Below are 19,925 nucleotides of genomic sequence, written 5' to 3'. Positions count from 1 at the left end.
TGGATCTTTACCTGTCTCGCCCATGATCTCCCATTTTGCTGCTATATTTCAGAGTGCTATGCATCAACAGAGCAAATTTTCCCTCGGTTGATGCATAAAATTCACTGATTTGAATTTCTCCAAATCGTCTCACAAAGTCCCTCCAAACATCTGCTCTGATCCCGTTGCCTACTGCAAGTCTGACTTTGTGGATTTTATTACTGAGTTTCTGTTTGAAGAGAAAAAGAAGAGATAACGGATAATTTCACCTATGTACTGTATGACTGTGGCATATTTTCTGTAGTCGTCCCAGAACCGGGAAGCAGGTAATTTACTGCTCAGCAGCACCTGGCTGCCAAGTCAAACGACTGTATAGGGTCCTATGGATGTGTTCTTTTTCACATGACCATATGTCCCATTTAAGACGATGTTGCCTCTCTTGACTGTTTTCAGTCTGCCTCAATGTAGAAGATTCCTACAACTTATCCCAAAACACACGTTACTTTAAGATTAGGCTTAAAACTTTCCTTATTGCTGAAGCATATAGTTAGGGCTGGATCAGGTGACCCTGAGTCCTCCATTAGTTATGCTGCAATAGGTGTAGACTGCTGGGGGACTCCCATGATGCACTGAGTATTTCTTCTTTAATCACCTTTCTCACTCACTATGGGTTAATAGACCTCTCTGCACTGAATGATACTTGTTATTAATCTCTGTCTCTCTTCCACTGTACATTTTTTATCCTGTCCTCCTCCTCCTCTCACCCCAGCCCATCACAGCATGGCTGCCCCTCCCTGAGCCTGGTTCTGCTGGAAGTTTCTTCCTGTTAAAAGGGAGTTTGTCCTTTCCGGTGTCGCCAAAGTCGTATTATTGTTGAGTTTTTCCTCTGTATGTATTATTGTACGGTCTACCTTACAATATAAAGGACCTTGAGGTGACTGTTGTTTTGATTTGGTGCTGCATAAATAAAATTGAATTGAAAATACTCTGACTTTGGCGTAAACAACATGAAATCGTGCATCAACAGTTCAGGCTACTGACGGTGATCCAAAGGTATGGGGGATATTTACTTTGAGCCCTTTAGTACAAAAAGACATCACTAAAGCCCGGTTACTCACTATTTATCATATTAGATGATCAGTTCCTTCGCTTGCCCATATTAATATTATTATTATTAGTATTATTGCAAATATATTGTGCACACAAAGTGCATACATAGTCTACAAACTACAATGTCCAATGATAACTACAAATAAGGCAGTGAAAGAGACATACAATATCAGTAGGTCTTTAATTAAAAAATATATATAACATGGACGGACCAGAATGCATTGAAGGAAGAAGGTGCAGAGCAATGCGTTTACTTAACTGAAACAATTCACTGAGTGAACTCACAGCTCAGTACATCCGTAGAAGGCTAAATCATTAAGGATGTGTGCATAGAATCACAGCTAAAATCAAATTATGAAGGCAAAGATATAATTTCAAACACCTTATCAACAAAATGTGCAGCCAGAAGTGCCACGCTGTCATCTCAATGATTTTCTTACAGAGGTGATTTTCTTTCCTTTAAAAAGTAAAATCACTTTATATTTTGATATTTCCTGCTACAATTGAATCAAATACATCTGGCGTGAGTGGAGTATAATTCCTCTCTTTTTCATTCAGAAAGTAGAGTGGGTCTGTTATTTCATTTGGGTTGAAGCCCTGCTCCACTGCTTTCGTCTTTATTAGCTTGAACGTGCCTGTAATGTCCAGTGACCTCTGTAATAAATCACAGTACAACCAATTATTAGTGGATAAAATAAATCATGCAAGCAACAAAGAGGCTTAACCACAAATGCAAAAAAGTGTAAAATAACTGGAGTAAACATACTTGAATCCTCAGAAAGCGTGGCCTGGCGTAGGACGGCAGGAAGTCCTCGACATGTTTAAAAACAACCGTGGAGTCAAACTTCAGTCCATCCATCAAAGTAACAGCAGCCATCCCGGCTCTTCCCTCCTGGCCTGAAGACAAAAGTTAAACAATCACAAAACAGGAGTTAACTGAAGTTCAGTATTGCTAATTAAAAGTGTCAGTACTGAGCAAAAGTCTTGAGCCACCACTCATCTCTTCATATTTTGACTTTGTCAACTGTTCTTATGCAATAGTTTTCCAGGCTTCCTTAAGATCTGTCAAACTCTTTCTTTAGACATTGGCTGCTTTCTCATTCATTTTTAGTCCAGTTCTTATCTCTGACCATTTTAAGAGGAATGTTTTTTTTTGTTTGTTAAGCCATATGACTGTCATGGTCCTCCAGTCCTCCTGTGCTGGCTCCCCATTTCTCTCTCCACTGCCCATCTTCTATCCTTTGTGTGTGTCGCGTGCATTGTGTGTGCGCTCATGCATGAGAGAGAAAAAAAAAATACACACTTTTTGATACAGGGACAGGTCATTCCTCTGCATCCTGTCTTTTAGTCCATCATGCCTGTGATGATGAACTCACTTGTTGGTAATCCTGTAATCGGCTGGTCACTACTTAAGGAGAAGGAAGGCCTGATTGTTAAACTGGATGCAGTTTAACAATCTCTTACCTGACAAATTGTAGGGCTGCGTTTGTAAAGCTTTAGCATACTGTGTTCTCCTCTGTGCAGATTTTTGAACATTCATACCATAGCTGGACTGGCCATCAGGCATTTGCTCGGTGGGCCGATGATTTTTTTTTTTTTTTGGAACGGTATAAACAATGAAAGGTGGTGGATTGGCCAGATGCTGGCCGGTGTGTAAAAATAACTCAGTTGTTTGGTGGTGGATGTGGCGGAGCTTCCACAGATTCAGTAATATTAACAAGTGGTGGAGGCCAGCAGGTGGATGAGGGACAGGGGAAGCAGGAGGAGGAGAGACCCGAGGCAGCCGATGGTCTGAGTGTCATGTGAACTGAACTTCAGGTAAGAAGTTATGACCTGCAGTCTCTCTGGGTCACATATAAACCAAATTTAGGTGGAGTTTATTTTTGTTATGCTGACTTTTTACAGTCAGTTACAATAACTCGTACTGCGTACTAGCTAGCATGACAGAGTTTCTCTACAGCTGGGTGGGTGCTATGAATTTACTGATGTTGAACTTTATTTTGTTCATAAGGTTAGTTAGTAGAGTTGCCAACCGTCCCGTACAAAAGGAATCGTCCTGCATTCAGAGAAATTATTACGCGTTTCGTGTTGAGCTGAGAGGAGACACAGTTTGTCTAGGATGGAAAAAGACACAAAGGTGGATTTATTCTGTCGTTACGCTGCACAGCTGCCTCTTCTTCTCTCATTCTCTCCTTCATTCTCTCATGAGTGGGAGACCAAAGATCACATTAACATGTGTGTCTCTGTATTAACAGACATGCCATATTGGCTTAGTTTATTTTTCTTATCATTGTTGTGAGGAGACCATAAATAGCATTTGTATTTTCTGTTGTACAGTCCATCTGCTGTTATGGAGTTCTTCTTATGGATAAAAAGTGTCTTTTTTTGTTTCAAAATAGCTGATAACCATTCGCTGATAGCGGCCAACATCCGCAAACAAATATAATTCTATAAAGTGGTTCTATATATTGTGTAACTGCTAATATAGAGCGTTATTAAATTTATTGCTAATGCAATCATATGGCACACTGACTTCTGAGGAAATTTTAAATGGCACTCGCCCTCAGAAAGGTTGCCTACCCCTGATGTAAAAGATGGATGAAGCCACTGATGTCATCCAGTGCTCTTTGGACTGTTTGTTTTATGGAGATAAATGTTTAATCTCAGTTTGCTGCTCCGTTTGGTTAACCCTCATAATGTCCTCCCGATTTTCATACACCTGTGGTCCTCAGGGACAAAAAATGACCCAAGGACAACACAATTAAAGCTTGCTTTACCTTTTCTTCAGCAGCTTCTCAAGTTGGTTATGGTCCATTACATCACAGCCGACGGCGTTTCCTGGATCGTGTCATCTCCTGTCCGGTTCCCGTGGTGGGCTTAGGTGTCCAAAACCCTGCTCGCTGCTGTTTTTTTTACATCTTGGGAGTCGTGGAATAAACCTTTTTTGCGCCTATTAACCTGGGCTTTACAGACAACTTCTACTCAGGCTCCAGCTCCAACGAGGACTGCTCTAATAAATCCGCAGTCCTTAGCAAATAGAATGTACATTATAAACATTTTTTTTTCTTCCAATGAATTGAATCTCCTTTTTGTTTGGGGAAACCTGCAGTCGGCTGAGACTGAAGAAGTCACTTGGGTAAGTGATGAAACGTTTCTCCCACAAAATGCTACATCCAGATGAACAGAATCAACTTTTGGAGATTTACTTACCTGGATGATTGAGCATGCGTCAAGACATCTTGTCACTGAGTTACCGCTCTCATCAGGTAACATAGTTATTCGTACCATCATGAACCGTTTTTCCAAGGCTGTACCACTTTGTGGCCCTGTCTAAACTGCCCTCAGCTCCTGAAACAGCAGAGTTACTTGGCCAATATGTCGTCCAGCTTGACGGCTTCACATCTGACATTGTCTCCGACTGAGGACCACAATTTACCTCTTGCATCTGGAAAGAATTTTTCACCATCCTTGGGCCACGGGCCAGGTTGCTCTTCAATACATATTTTCTTCCAACCAATCTACCTGGTGCTCCCAGTTGGTGTGGGTGAAGTATTCCCATAATTCCACAAACTCTGCAGCCACTGACCTTTTTCCTTTTAATTTCTAGCTCCGGTGAATTGACACATGGGAGTGTGTCAAAAAGGGGGGTATTCCAGGTTTAACATGAAACAATGGTTTCTATGATCATTTTTATGATATTTTTTTAGGCTGAGTATCACACTGGGACAGCAGGGTAAATGAAAAATGCTTTTTGGTCACATGTTAGAACGTGTGCAAGGAGGGAAAATGTTAGGATTTATTTTTTGATTTCTTTTACTAACATAAGCGGTTATAATCATTTTCATACACACATTGCAAATGTGCTCATGAGAGTCGGCACTCAGTCTTCTGAAGGTCATAAGCTTCGTTCGGCACGACTGTGTAGACTGATATATTGTAGGAAATGACTTAGAGTGCAGAGGGGTGACTGCAAACATGCTTACACACATAGATAATAATTAGACGAATTCTCTAGGCAGAGAGGTGTTTGCCTTTTCTGTCTTTTACAGAGGAAGGAGCAGACACCAGACGAGGTCATGGAGATATGAAGATCCTTCGCACCGAGACTGCCAAGACAGCAATTGGGGTCAAGGGTCATGCCGTTTGGGCTCCTGCTAGTCACCTCGAGAGGATCCCAGGACCACAGCAATAACCGTGAAGGGGTTGGCGGAAATCCAGAAGCACCAGACCAAGGCGGGTCTGGCCAAGAAAGGGGAACATGGCTGTGACCCCAAAAGAAAAGAAAAAAAGGGGGGGGGGGGGGGGGGGGTGTAATGTCTGGAGAGATGTACTGCACTTTCATTCTTAAGAATACGACCCCAGATGGTTCTGTAACTAGAGCCCTGGGAAGATTCAGAACATCATTTAAGAAAATTAACGAATAGATAATGATAATGATAATCCGTTGGAGGAGTGGATGACGTCTGTCCTTGGGCAATGGAAGGGGTGTATTATGTCCATTAGGGTTTCCTTATCTGTTTTTACATCTGATCAGATCGAAGGAGGGACTGTTGGGATTAAATAATTTGCAGTGCCTCAATAATGCTATGTGTTTTTATTAATAAGTGTTATAAAGTTATATAGTGTAGTATTAAGTGGACACAGCCCTGTAAATAAAGGCATGAGAACAGGTGTCCTAGGGGAGTAGAAAACTGCAGACTCTCGCTCATGCTTGCCTGGGAAAAATACAGATAAGAGGGGACCATCTCTAATGGAAAGTTACTGAGACACTGTTGTTTAGACTAGAATGAGGGAGCTTCTGTAATAAAACTGTCAGGGGCACGCCACCATTTTGAGATCCGTGGCAGCGTGTCATGCAGGACGCATCTCCTACTGAGCAGTGTTTTGTCTTCCATCGGATGCCTCTGAGGAATCAAAAGAACTTGGTGAAGTGTTGATATTTACACTTTCTACCTTCAAGGCATCACTTAGCTACCGAAAGTGCAGACTCAGGGAGTCAAAAAGTGCACTCAAAACAGCTTTACTGCTGAACACAAAATAATTAAACTGAAAACCCAAAATAACTTGACAAGCAAGGCAGGCAAGCAAAACACAGCATGAGATGAAGGAGATTGTGACACAGACCAAGGAACATACAGGGCTTAAATACACAGAGGGAGCAATCAGGGAATGGGAGACAGGAGGGAAACACAGCTGGAATAAATCGGAGCCAACGAGACAAGGGAAGCAAAACCAGAAACAATAACGTAGGACACAGACTGTCAAAGTAAAACAGTAAGTGACGGGAACACACAGGCATGGGACCAGGGCAGGCACAGAGACACAGACTAGACACAAAACAGAGGGAGTATGGAAACCAAAACCAAAAACACTTGTAGGCAAAAACCATAATGGCTTTTTGGCTCTCAGCGAAGGCGGTCGCACTTTTCTCCTCTCCTTTCCCTTATCTTCCCTGCTTAGCTCCTCATGTCCTTGTCTTGTTTTGTTTTTTACTACTTTTCCCTGGAACATCCTCTCACAGTCTGTTCTCTAAAACCTAAAAGAGGAATTATGGATTGGATCAACTGGTCCCTAAATGCAATTGACACCCCTTTCAACGAGAAGTTTGGGCTTGGGTGATCCTGAGTGCTGAAGATATCTACCTATTCAGAACCATGGTAACAGGGTTCTGGCTGATTGGAGCTGGCTTGGCCCTGACTTATCGAAGAATTAAGAAAGCGGAACCGGCTGTTCAAACTCCCCACAAGGCTGCCCACTGGGATTGAAACGATGGGAGAGGCGTGAGTTTCTCAAAATGGGCTCATTGAGTCAGCACGGATAAGATCTTGGAGAGGCTATGGCTGCTGTGAATACTCAGAATAAGATCTGACTGCAGACTGGATACATCTCGGAAGGGCTAGCCCGGAATAACATCTCTGGGCGCAAATTGGATGACATCTCGGGGAGGCACACTGCCGTGAGTTCTCAGAAATCGGCTCCTTGAGCACAAGAAATGACAACATCACAGGACGCAAGTATGGCGAAGCTCGCGGCTCTCCAACGGGAGATTGAGAGACCAGTGTTGGACTGTAGAACTGCTTTGAAAGTCATATGAGCTGTTAGCACTAAAGTAACAATCACCATCACTTATGCGGATACCCTATTGGCGCCAACTGCAAGGCTGGAGCTGAACAACAACACCCTGATAACGACTGTGTTTAGTCTGTTCCTTCCCATTCCATGCAAGGCCACCTGGGTTGGCTGGTAGACTGTTTACTTAGCCTGGCAGGGCGAAGGACACTATCTCAGCTGAACTATGGACACGCACACTAATAAGCACACACTCATCCCCCTCCCTTTCCAAACGCCTTCGATGCTTGTTTCCTGCGGGGGAACACAGCGGGTCTGTGTGCCGCGCTGGAATGGTAGCGCTGTGCAGGGCGGCTGCTGTGTTCGCTTCGGATTACTCCTCACCCCCTACCCGACCCTGTGGCTTGTCATGTCCTTCACAATGTTGTGCTGTGGACATTTATGTGCAGAGGAGTTTTTTTGCTTCCTGTTCTCATGCTGTCCTGCCATGGAAGCACAGCATGAGTAGAGGTCTCTTTTTTTCCTCTTGTACTTTCCCATTGTAGTGTACATTTCAGTGTCTTTCTGTAATGCTACCGATCTCCGACTTGTATCCCCATGTAATGTCTGTGTTGTGTGTGTAAGGTCGGGGGGGTGTCCCATTTCACTGCAGGGAAACCTGCAAGTGGCGAATAAAGCTTTGATTGATTGATAAAAAGTACAAAAGTCAAAACACTGGGTCGATGACGACACTGTGTACAAAAGGCCCCGTAGTTATGGTTTTATTCTGTTCAGTTGTTAGTTCACCTGTAGTTTTTAGAGTGGCCAGTAGAGGTCACCCCACCGCTTTGTATGAGAGAGACTATTTTCAGGGAGAAACGTGGGCAAAGCACCTGAGCTTTTCTGCTCCAGATTACCGGCAGAGAATTGGTTATTCAGTGAGAAGTGTGCGTTAATGAGCAACGTAAGTTGGTGATGTGTGAGGATGTGATAATAAGATGTGTTTGGGACTGTAACCAAGGTTAGTGGGGAAATGACTATGTTTCTGTCTGTGCCGCTAGCGGGTGCTAAGCTAAGCTAACTCTCCTGCCGTATGGTTGGGTAGAACTGTGTACCTGGTTAGCTCTCTCAGTGGGTCTATGCGTGAGTCGTGGGTAATATATGGCCTATGGTATTAAAGGGGATGTTAGTTTATTTCCCGCCTGTGTTTATGTTAATGTACTCTGGAGATATTGTTGTGAACACTTTAGTAATGTAGTATTGTATTTTCTTTCTGTTCCTTTCAGAGACCACACACACACACACACACACAGATTTATTGCCAAGTAATATTTACCAGTATATCCCTGTATTCAGCACCAGCTGCCCGAGTAGTGTGCGAGGTGCATTCCACCATGGCACAAACTCTTTGACTGTATATCCTTTACCCCATGTGTTTACTGCTCTAAATAAGCTATATTGAAATAGAGGTACAATCTTCTGGAGAGAAAAAATAATAATAAAATAATAAAATCTTGATCTTGATTAAAAAAAAATGCTTGATTGTGGAACAATTTGATTAATGATTGACTAAACAAACTAAGTGTGGTGTACATTTTGTTCTTGATTTTGGAGCATAATATGTACCTGGCACTTTGACTCCGTAAACATTGGCTTCTTTAACACAGTCAGTCAGCACAAGGATGTCGGCCACCTCAGCTGTAGCTACGTTCTCCCCTTTCCATCTGTTGACATTTTTTGTTTTCAGTGCTCTGTGTGAGCTCACGTTTTTAAGCATTATTTCAAAACATGCGCTCACCTGAATGTGTCGCCAACACGATCGTGGAAGTACATGAAATTATCCTCATCGATGCGCAGCAGGTCGCCAGTGTTGAAGTACAGATCACCTTTCTTGAAGACGTTGTGCAGCTTCTTTTTCTCAGTTTGATTCAAGTCTGTCACATAACCAGTGAATGGAGCTTTGGCTGTTATTTCAGTCACCAGAAGTCCAGGTTCACCTAATCAAAGTACAGGAGAAATCATATTTGGGGTTGTTATATTTTAAATGCAAGATGCATGAGACATGCTGTAAAGACATTGCATTTGAGTCTTTTAAACGTTAATTTTGTGCGTGGTGAGGTACACTGTGGCTGAGAAAATGAACTGGGTAGATTTAGGATTTAGGCATATAAAATGTTTATAGCATTTGAAAAGATGCATGGGTGAGAACTTGAGAAGAAAAAAAAATCTTTGTTGTTATAACCATGCTGGAAGTAAAACACCTTTCTCAACCTCCATGCAGAAACCAGAAGAATCCCTCAAAGGCTCTCCTTTGTCTGCATCATATTTGATCACAGCATATGGAAAAAACATCTGCAAATTTAAAAAAAAAAAAAAGAAAGAAAGAAAAGAAAAAGCTAAAACACTGCTTCATGAGTGACAGGTTTTACTTCTTAATGTGAGCTGAAACATGGACTTTTACCTTGTGCAGGAAGGTGTGTCGCCCAAGAGCTCCCATCTTGCTGCTATAATTCAACAGAGCAAAGTTTCCCTCAGTTGCTCCATAAAATTCTCTGATTTGAATTTCCCCAAATCGTCTCACAAAGTCCCTCCAAACATCTGCTCTGATCCCGTTGCCTACTGCAAGTCTGACTTTGTGGTTTTTATCACTGAGTTTCTGTTTGAAGAGAAAAGAAGAGCATGCGTTTGTTAGTTTTCTAAACCTTTCTGTGTGAGACAGTAGTATTAATGTTGATGCTGTGTTGGCACAAACCTGTGGAGTGTTGCAGAGATAACGCATAATTTCACCTATGTACTGTATGACAGTGACATTATATTTTCTGCAGTCGTCCCAGAACTGGGAAGCAGAAAACTTACTCCTCAGAACAACAGGAATACCTGCACACAACAATAGATGACAACAGCACACTTTAAAGAGTAGCAGTGGAAGTAGTCAAAATTTTTACTTTATCACCAACGTCGACCTCACACTGGAGCGGTTCACAGCTGAGTGACTAACAGCAGAAATGGGTGGGGGGTCCAATCCGGGTCAGAGAATTGTTGCCCCAAGTCGAGAAGTATCTTGGGGTCTTGTTCATGAGTGAAGGGAAAGGGGAGTGGGAGTCCTGTGGTGTGGGGTGTGGCTCAGCAGCAGGGGAGGGTTGACACAGTGGGTTCAGGGAGCAGTGGTAGGGAAGTCTGTTTGGAACAGCTGACAGACAGAGATGGGTGTGCGGCAGAAGAGAAGTTGACAGCCAGGAGCTGTTGCCATATACCAGAGTTCGGCAGGCAACAGCACAAGCGTGTGTGAAATCATCAATTAAGAGTTATCCTTAATTTGAAACATTGCATCCCATGTGTGTGTTGTGAAACCAGAACATGTTACAAGAAAACCGATGATTGAGGTCACAGCTGCAGTGATGCAGATTGTCATCCAGCATGTCTCTGACTCTGGTTACCTGGTCGACCTCCAAGAGCTGTCATTTCTGGTTTTTGGACTTGTTTTGCTTGTTTATTTTGATCTCAATCAAATAGTGTGTGTTTTGGATGTGGTGGAACAAATCTGCACCAACTGTGTGATGCATTCACGTCAATATCGACCAATATCTCGGAAGAATGTTTCTAGTACCTTGTTGAATCCATGCCACAGAGAATATTGCCAGACAAAGGCATTTAACACCGTACCACAAAGATCTGCTTTATATAGTAACAAGTGTCCGTTTTTGGGGTTTTTTGTTTTTGTTTTTTTAAACAGACCCAAAGAAATTCAATATTTAGTGATGTTTAAGTCAACTGTTCTCTTAGAAATCTGTTTTTAAAAAGTGGCTATTTTCTAAATGACTTAATGAGTTGTGGATTGATTGTTGGGCACAACGCAGGGAGAACGTGGAATTGCATCTGGAGATTTTGATCTCAGCTTAAACACTGGGTTTGTTGATAAGAAAACTAAAGATTTACACAGTTAACAATAGTATATATCCAAAGAGTTCATACCTCTTTCAACAGCTCCAGTGAAGACAAGGAGGCCAGTACTGTGATAAAGCGGGAGGGTATCATAAATCACATCTTTGGAGTTCACTCCTGTTGTAGCCAGAAGTAAAGCAAAGTTCCACACTTTGCTGTAAGTGACCACAGCTGCCTTAGGGAGACCTGTTAAAGACACGCCAGATGCTCAGAGGGTGAATGTGCCATTTCTTTCACTGATGCATCGTGAATCTCAGTAAGTAGTTTACCTGTTGTCCCTGACGTGTATATGTAGGCTGCTGGACTCTGCATGGTTAAATGGGACCTTAACTCCTTGGATATAGGCTCAGAGGAAGCCTGATTCATTTTATCAATGAAGCTTTCCACACCTGCAGTTTCACACCTGTCAGCTAAGATGAAAACAGTGATCTGCTGTTCATGCAGATGGGGCAGCACCTCCTTCACTGCATCCAACAACTCTAGAGTAGAAAAGAAAGAAAGAAAACACAACAAACCTTACAAAAGATGTTCCTGTATTTTAACAAAGCTCAGCTCAATCTTCCTCTGCAGCTTTATTGCTCATGAGTGATGATGAAAGATGTGCTTGAATCCTTTAGATAAAGGGAGACAAACAAACAAATACTGGAGCACAAATAAAACCTGTGTATTTGAAATATTAGGTAAAAGGTCTGTGAAGGTTCTCAGTCATCCAGGTCATCGTAGTCAAAGGAGCTTGCAAAGAAAAGCGTCTGGACTTCTTTAAGTTGCTTGAAGACGTTTCACCTCTCATCCGAGAAGCTTCTTCAGTTCTAAGGTCAAATGGTGGAGAGTCCCAGATATAAACCTAGTGGGAGTTAGCCCCCCCAGGTTTCACAATGAGCTCACCCGAAACTCTGGCTGATTGGGACCCACGCCCAGTTTCACACCTTGGCTCAGGCGATTAGAGGATCATCAGGGGGTCCTTTTGTCCCTCTGTGGGGGGTTACTCCCACTAGGTTTATATCTGGGACTCTCCACCATTTGACCTTAGAACTGAAGAAGCTTCTCGGATGAGAGGTGAAACGTCTTCAAGCAACTTATAGAAGTCCAGACGCTTTTCTTTGCAAGCTCCTTTGACTAGGTAAAAGGCCTTTGCAACAAGACCACTTAAAAAAAAAAAAAAAAAAAAAAAAAAGCTAAGCATACAATCTACATGGATGTACATCACCCCCCCACCCCACCCCTTCCACACAAACAAGATGCACGAGCACCTAATGAAGGTAGGTTAGGGCCGGGTTGTGTGTAGAGATTTGATTGGGCAGTGACAGTAAGGAAAAATGTACGAATGGGTTTTTGTCATGGCTTGTACAGCTGGTGGACAGCAGCCCCTCAGTTGACCCACCGGGAATATGCCCAGTGTGCCAGATTACCAGTCCAGCCCTGGTCTCCCATATTGATGTGAAGGAATTTTGGCTGCCTCTGCTTTACAGGGTTTCTTCCGGTCTTTGCCTGCATTCATTGATGCGCAGCTCTCTCAAAGCCCCACCACTGCTTTTCAGTTGGGTTGGGGTCTGGACTTTGACTGGGCCATTGCAACAGTGTGATTTTTCTTCCCCTTTTTCAGCCAGTCTGTTGTAGATGGTTAACCTTTTTGGCCAAGCTATAGCTGTTTGACAGTTTTTGCCAATTTTACTTTTGTTTTTCCTTTTAACTCCTGGTAGATTCAATTATTGTGTTAACACATCTGAATGCTCCAGACAAGCAAACAGAGCTTCTGGTTTTACAGGTGCGCTCACACTTGTTGCCCACTCTATACAGTCAAAGGACTGTATAGATTGGAAATTATTTTTCACAGGACGATATGTCCCATTTAAGATATCCAATTTAATTTAAATCAAACAATCTCCCAATGAAACCCTAAAGCCACATATAATATATAAACTACGGTTCTTTTTTTTTCTTCTTTTTTTTCTTCTTTTTTTTTTTTCTTTTTTCTTCTTTTTTTTTTTTTCTTTTTTCTTTTTTTTTTAAATGAAACTAAAACTACGGTTCTATTAATACTGTTAATTTTTTGCATCCTCTTCAGCCATTTAGTTACTGATTGATTTATGCTGGGGAATCTTTTTTTATTTTTATTTTTTAATTCTTTGTTTCCCACTGTGACAGTTTAAGTCAGTAAATCTTTAGAGAGGCATGTTCCATTCTTGGAACTGCCTTGATGTTTTGTCACTAACAATATATGTGCTAAATGAAGGGGCAGTTTAAATAACTAAAAGTTAAGATGGACCACAAGTGCAACACATTATTTTTGTCTGCTTTGTGAAGAAGAAGATGAAGACAGCCATATGCAGTCATAAAAAGGTGTACTGCATGGTGGAGAAAGTGGTTTTCCTTCTGTTGAGTATACATGTACTCATTTCCAAATATTAAAAATTTAACTAAAGCAACAATAGGCAGTGAGAAAATGTTTAAGAAGCTTCTTATACGGTATGAAAAGTCATCCCTGTTACTGGAAAGTGACAACCATTCTTTGCATTTAATGTAAGATACTGACCCGGAAGTGAAGTAGAAGCACAATTTTAGATATGTGAATAAAGACTGATACTTTATTGTGGTGGAGTAAAAATGGAAATTCTTATATCAAACTCCATCAATAGATTACTCCATTGCAGGCAAACAGTGCATAGCCTACATTGGTGTTTTTCCCATGGCATGCCAAAGTACAGTTTGTTCTCTAATTATTTATGTATTTATTTATTATTGAATGTTGAGTAAATGAGCTCTCTACTGTCTCCATTGCTTGGAAAAGCAGACAGAAATGCAGGTACTACCTTCAGATGCTACCAGAGTTGTGGCTCCACTGCAGTTGAGGCAGTGTAGCAGAGACTTGGATCTGATGTTGGAGTTGAGCAAAGCTCCGGGACATCCAATCTTCAGCAAACCCAACCAGAGCCACAGGAACATCGGCTGGTTCCCCAGGAACAGCGCCACCGCGTCTCCTTCCTTTACGCATCCAGCCTGCAGAAACGCTCTCGCAGCTCTGTTGCTCAGGACATCTGCTTCCCGGTACGTGAACATTTCATCTTTAAAATAAATTAAAGTCTTTTGCGGCTGCGTCTTCACCAAGTCTAAAAAGCGGTCCAGGATTGAGTAATTAGTCTGCATGCACTTTAATACAAAGCGCCTTCTTTTTATTTTCGCAAGCACGTACTGGACATCCTGGAAGAGATAAGGATGGCGGAGTAAAACGCCACATACAATCAAGGCTGCACACACCGTCCAGACCAACATGTTTGTCTCACAGCTGTCCTGCTGAAGACAGAGCGGAGGTATAAAAAGGTGCAAGGAGCAGGACCACAACTTACATGTAACTACTGAACAACCAGGTGATCTACATCAAAACAGATGAGCAAGAGGGGCAGCATCCCCTCTTGCTCAATGATTGTGTAAGCCTTGTGTAAATGATTAGAAAGGACAGGAGCTGTTAACCCTCCTGTTATGTTGCGGTACAAATTGACCCAGGACCATAGTTGGTGTTTCTGGAAACCAACATAACAGGAGGGTTAATTATTAAGCTTCAGGCACCTGCAGACGATAATGGTAATGGATAATGGCGGAGACCGTGACAGCATTGCACAGTGTCTTGTGCGGTCAGAGCTGCTCTTCTGCCTTCCTTGGTAACAAGTTGTTTTTGTTTTGTTTTTTACTTAGTGTTGCCTTCCTATTAGCTCAAAGCAGTTTGGTCATTCTCCTCTTGTATCAATAAAACATATTCATCCAGAGAACTGCTGATGGCTGGATATGTTCTTTTTCAGAACTTTCTCTGCAAGACCTAAAGACAGTTGTGATGGAAATTCCCAGTAGATCTGCAGTTTCTGAAATACTCAGATCAGCCTGTCTGGTACCAACAACCACGCCACATTCAAAGACATTTAAATCATCCTTCTTCCCCATTCTGCTCAGTTTGAACTTCTTGATTGTATCGGCATGTTTAAGTGCATGTAGATGGGCACTGCTACCATATGACTGCTATCAATAGGTAGTGGAACATGTACATGTATCAAGTTGCATGATACCGGTGTGTGGAAACAGCTAAAAGTTCGTTTTTATCTGTAATCCCTGGGAACAAGCAGCTAGTTTTGGACATGAATGGATGAATGGAGTGAGCCGGTGTAGACAAATAGACAAAAGCAAAAATCATTGTAAATTTGTAAGTCCTGCACTCGCTGATACATCTGAAAAAGGAAAAAAAACAAAACATTGTCTAAACATGGACAATGTCTGCGTTTAATATATTAATATATGTAAATAGATTCATGTTTATTCATTTTCACATATCTACCAAATAAAGAGGAATAATAGATCAGCTGCTTTTTTGCTTGTAAGGTTTAGCTTTCATAATAAATTTGCTTCCTAGTTTTCAGTTAAATAAGATTTATTAAAGGAAGATTTCAAGCAATATACACAAACACAATATAGAAACATTTATAATTATGCTCTGCAGATCTTAAAAACATAAACATTATATATAAACATTTTTTTTTTAAAAGTAAAAAACACAAACTGACTGGTTTTAAAAAAACCTAACCCCAGACTGAGAAGATGTGACCCAGTAAGGATCCAGTATTTGACTGAGTATCTCTGATTCAGTGAACTCCTGTGTGCCAGTTACAGCCTATGACCGAAATAAATGTACAATGTGTACTAGATTATACCGTAGCACAATTATTTTCAAATGTGTGTCAAAGGTTGTTTGTTCTTCAGTCTGTGTGTGTATACTCAGATTTGTAAATGTGTAACAAATACTGTGTGCGATCTCTGGGTGCAGATTAATAAATGTGGATTTTAAAAAAAACAAAAAAAACAAAACATTTGCAGATCTGTAAATGTTGAAATAAATTTTCCTGGAGTGCTAGAAATACAGAAACGTTTTAAAGTTACAGCACAGACAGGCCTCTTGGGTGGCTCCCATATTTTGATGTGATTTTTGCTGTAGATACAGATATTTAAAGGGACATTTAAATAAGTGTCACTTACAAAAGGAGACTTGAAAACGTTTTAAACAGAAAAAAAAAGGTCCATTGCTTCACTGGACTTTGCCATTTAAATCCTTATATGAGATGCAGCCTGCGTTTGTTTACACAATGCAATAATTCAATACTAAACATACATATTCACTTTCCGCAGAGTTAATTATGAACCTCCTCCATACGTACTTTGTAAATATGAAACGGCAGGTTGCGACATTTGTTGCGAAATTGCGAAGGTCTTCACCTGTCTGCTTTTCTGGCCCACAACTTGTCATTACTATTACTAATATTTCATCAAAAGATCACATGTTAATTGGTGAGTTTATACAGATGAGGATCAAGGCCAGATTGGAGAGGGTCATGAGTATTTTCCCCCCAGAATTAAAAAAAAACAAACTAGAAGAAACACACCCAAAAATAAAAATGTATGTATGTATGTATGTATGTATGTATGTATGTATGTATGTATGTATGTATGTATATATATATATATATATATATATATATATATATATATATGTGTATATATATATATATATAATTTTTTTTTTTTTTTTTTTTTTTTCCCCCCAATGGCTAATGCCAGATCCTCTTCTGTAAGCTTCAAACATGTGAGCAGACCGATTTTGTTAAGACTTAGAGCCAAACTAACAGTTTAGTTAATTTTCAGCTGCTGTAGCTTCATACTTAAGTACAATCATCAGCCTTCACATCTTCCTCACCAAGCAAAGAAAAAAAAGCTGCCAACAGATCAAACTCTGCCTAACAAATAACTCAACAAACACAAAGTTCAAGCACTTTCAGGACAAAATTTTATATAATGTAAACACTTGACACTGTAAGGCACCATTTGATGAGCTAACTGAAACTTTACCTCATGTCTGCCCTTCGCTTGTTATTTCTGTTGGTAGAAGGGACTGTCAAAGCCACTGTCCTGTTGGCGCTGCCTCAACTCAGAAAACGGAGGCCTTGACCAGCCTTCCTGCAGCTTCTCACATTCAGAGCCAGGAGTAGGCTCTCTGTGCACACTCCTCTTTGCATGCACAAATGTCTCTGTGTCAGGAGTCTTCTTAGAAATCTCATTATAAACAGTGAGGTCAGAAACATCAGGGCTGTGACTGCCGAATTCCCCTATGTTGCTGGCTGATGCAGCCGACACAGAAAAGGGTTTCACTGGTTCCACTTTCCTCCCTGAGTAGGACAGTCTGGGGACTTGGAAGTCTGTGTCAGAGTCACCACTAGTCATGCTCCAGTCGTTCTGTTTCTCATCCCTGACAGGAGCCTCCTGGATGAGGACAGGTTTTCTCTGACGCTGTGAATCCAAATGGGTTTCGGCTTTCCTCGAGTCACCTCCCTGCATGTACATCTCTCTGCTCTTACACCTCACAGACACATTGACCAAATTCATGTGGGATGGAGAAACCGTTTGATGAGAGGATTTGTACGACGGCTGGGTGGTATAAACATTTTGGGGCTTCATCCCTTCATCCACAGAGGTCTCCTCCCTCCTTGATGCAAGAATGTCCAGGTGGCTCAAAAGTTTAGTTCTCACATCTGCGGTTGGATTCTGTTCTGAATCAGCACAAGTCTTTTCCCTGAGGCATCTCTCTTCTGTCCTGAAGTCAGGAAGCTCAGTGAGGGTTGGCAGGTTCTTAGTGAAACCTGCGTTTCTACCTGGAAGGCAGCCAGTGGTGGATACAGCCATTGAACATCCTGTCAATGCAAAACACAGATGCAAACCACACTGGCATGGTGAGAAAAAAATCCCAGTAAAACAGTTTAGCACAGGGGTGTCAAACTCAAATTCACAGTGGGCCAAAATTCAAAACTGGAACAAGGTCGCGGGCTAACATTAATATTTATTGGAAAAAAATCTTCCTCCAGATTTAAGAATGAATCTTTTCTTATGGACTCAAACAAGTTTTGCTGAAAAACTGAATATGGAACAAGCAAAGCTTAATACTAAACAATATATATATTAGCTGTATAATACCAGTAGGCCAGCTCTGATAATAATTTGGTATGGCTTCGCGGGCCAAATGTAATTAGGCTGCGGGCCATATTTGGCCCGCGGGCCAGAGTTTGACACCTATGGTTTAGCACATTAGCACTCACTCTGGAAACTCTGGTTCTTTGCTGATTTACTTTTGATTGGAGTCTCCAGCACTTTGGCCATGGCTGCCAGCTTGCTTGCAGCATTCATTATTTTCTTTTCAGCACTGCAGAAGACAGGAAAATCGATACAATTAACAAGAGGAGCCATGATGAACCAAGCAAACAAGTTTAGGATAATTATGGCCTCTTGCCCTGCGGTCTTTCCTCCATCTTCCAATAACTCCTGCAGACAGGTCAGATAATACCGCCTCATCTTTCTAGCAGTGTCCTGCCTCTCCCTCTGCACTTCCCTGCGGATCATCTCAGCTGCACGCTCTCGACTTTCCTGGAGGTAACGCAGCATGTCTCCTGAAAGGAAAAAACCCCAAAAAACACTGTTTTACTTAAAAATGCAACATCCAAATGAACAGAATCAACCTTTTGGGACACATGATTTAACATAAAAACAAAAAACAAAAACAACAACAAACAACAAGATATGCATATTTAATCCCCCGGCACTAACGCCAACCTCTGATCTTTTCCACAGTCATCAGGTACTGCTGCTTCATCTCCTCCAGGCCTTGCTGAAGCTTTTGCTGCTGACCAGAACTTCTGCAAGCAAAACAGTCAACAATCCTGGTTAAATACATATTTTGTCTTTAATCTCTGTGTATTTTACTGTATTCAGTAAACATTTTGACACAGTGTAGCAAGTGAATTTCCCCAGTGGGGGATTAATGAAGCCATGTCTAATTATGCAGTTCAGAAATTATCAGAGTGTTAACATACAGAAGAGTCCTTGTTTCTTTTGTTTTTTTAGTTTTCTTAATATAAATCAGGTAAAGCGGTCCCACAGTAAGAAGCATTTAACAGTCCCTTGAAGTAGCTTTGAAATCTCTTATTTTCTTTATGGTTTTTTAAAATCTAAATTGTCTTGACAGATTATGATGCCAAGATAATTTAGATGCTCCAAGTTTAAAATAAACTTGGAGCATCTTGGAGCGACTTGTCTCAAGAAATTAAACTTGTAAATTAAAAGATCAAACCGAAGAAACTTGTTGAGAGGTCTAATTGAATACGTAGCTCTGAAAGGCATTAGATTTATGAAACAACTTGTTTTTGACATAACTGAAGTGCAGCAAGGCAATAGCAATTTTCACTGTACCATTAAATTAAAGGCAAAAATAAAAAAAACACAAACCCTGATGATTCTGTTGCTCTCTTCACTTCCTCTAACTGTTGCAGATGTTCCTCCTTTGCCCTCTGTAAGACGCTTTCATGCTCATCTACAACAGATAGCACTTAACCCGTCAGCACACATGCAGTTCCAGCTCATAAAAAAAAAAAATCTTATAAAAGAATCTTAATAAGGTCTTTTAAATGCACTACCTTTGAGATGCTGTATGGCAGTTTTGTGCTCTCTAACACTGTGCTGGAGTTGTCGACAGGTTTTCTCTAAATGTCTCTGGAGCTCCTGATTCTTCTTCTGCAGCTTACTTACAGTTTCACTGCACTCCTTCCTGCAATGACACTGCTCCCTCTGCTGGGATAAGACTGCTAAAAAAAGAAAAGAAAAAAAAAACAGAAAAAAAAACCTTGCCATATAATATTGATACCAACCATTTCATGAAATGAACAGAGTATGTCATGTTGATATACAAGCAGAACATTTTCATGTCCTGCTAGAGAGGAGCTCATTGCGTACTTTGCATTTTCTTTATTTCTCCTTCGTGCTGTTTC

At 41.2% G+C, this 19,925-nt stretch overlaps 2 protein-coding genes across 6 annotated transcripts in view; both read right to left on the bottom strand.

Annotated features, from left to right (window-relative positions):
* Nucleotides 1-1,306: 1,306 nt before the first annotated feature.
* Nucleotides 1,307-14,350, bottom strand: LOC309710088 (long-chain fatty acid transport protein 2-like). Its single transcript, XM_082539292.1, has 10 exons — nucleotides 13,890-14,350; nucleotides 11,349-11,558; nucleotides 11,110-11,265; nucleotides 9,890-10,014; nucleotides 9,599-9,793; nucleotides 9,399-9,489; nucleotides 8,936-9,134; nucleotides 8,764-8,861; nucleotides 1,856-1,986; nucleotides 1,307-1,743 (listed from the first exon to the last, which is right to left on the bottom strand). The coding sequence occupies exons 1-10, from the start codon at nucleotides 14,347-14,349 to the stop codon at nucleotides 1,567-1,569; spliced, it is 1,842 nt and encodes a 613-aa protein (XP_082395418.1). The 5' UTR covers nucleotide 14,350; the 3' UTR covers nucleotides 1,307-1,566.
* A 2,309-nt stretch (nucleotides 14,351-16,659) lies between these two features.
* The window catches only part of cep152 (centrosomal protein 152), a 13,030-nt gene continuing 9,764 nt past the window's right edge, over nucleotides 16,660-19,925 (bottom strand). For 2 of the 5 annotated variants that reach the window (XM_082541347.1, XM_082541349.1), the window contains 7 exons: nucleotides 19,891-19,925; nucleotides 19,575-19,742; nucleotides 19,387-19,471; nucleotides 18,715-18,797; nucleotides 18,395-18,551; nucleotides 18,204-18,307; nucleotides 16,660-17,801 (listed from right to left, as the gene is read on the bottom strand). The exon at nucleotides 19,891-19,925 is cut by the window's right edge and continues 41 nt beyond it. In XM_082541347.1, coding sequence (XP_082397473.1) covers nucleotides 16,984-17,801; nucleotides 18,204-18,307; nucleotides 18,395-18,551; nucleotides 18,715-18,797; nucleotides 19,387-19,471; nucleotides 19,575-19,742; nucleotides 19,891-19,925 — 1,450 coding nt within the window. In that variant the 3' untranslated portion in view covers nucleotides 16,660-16,983. Of the gene's footprint in view, nucleotides 17,802-18,203; nucleotides 18,552-18,714; nucleotides 18,798-19,386; nucleotides 19,472-19,574; nucleotides 19,743-19,890 lie in introns of all 5 variants that reach the window. The other 3 variants (XM_082541345.1, XM_082541346.1, XM_082541348.1) reach the window with 2 other exon arrangements.

Source organism: Aulonocara stuartgranti (genome assembly GCF_965226115.1).
Source record: "Aulonocara stuartgranti genome assembly, chromosome: 7".
NCBI lineage: Eukaryota > Metazoa > Chordata > Actinopteri > Cichliformes > Cichlidae > Aulonocara > Aulonocara stuartgranti.
This window is presented reverse-complemented; position numbering and strand designations above follow the sequence as displayed.

Bases quoted from the DNA above. Each gene is read 5' to 3' on its own strand.
- LOC309710088 (XM_082539292.1), bottom strand. From the start codon at position 14,349: ATGTTGGTCTGGACGGTGTGTGCAGCCTTGATTGTATGTGGCGTTTTA. The intron at 11,266-11,348 runs GTAAACTACTTA...TGTCTTTAACAG, and splicing joins ATACACGTCAGGGACAACAG to GTCTCCCTAAGGCAGCTGTG. The intron at 8,862-8,935 runs GTGAGCGCATGT...AAATGTCAACAG, and splicing joins CGTGTTGGCGACACATTCAG to ATGGAAAGGGGAGAACGTAG.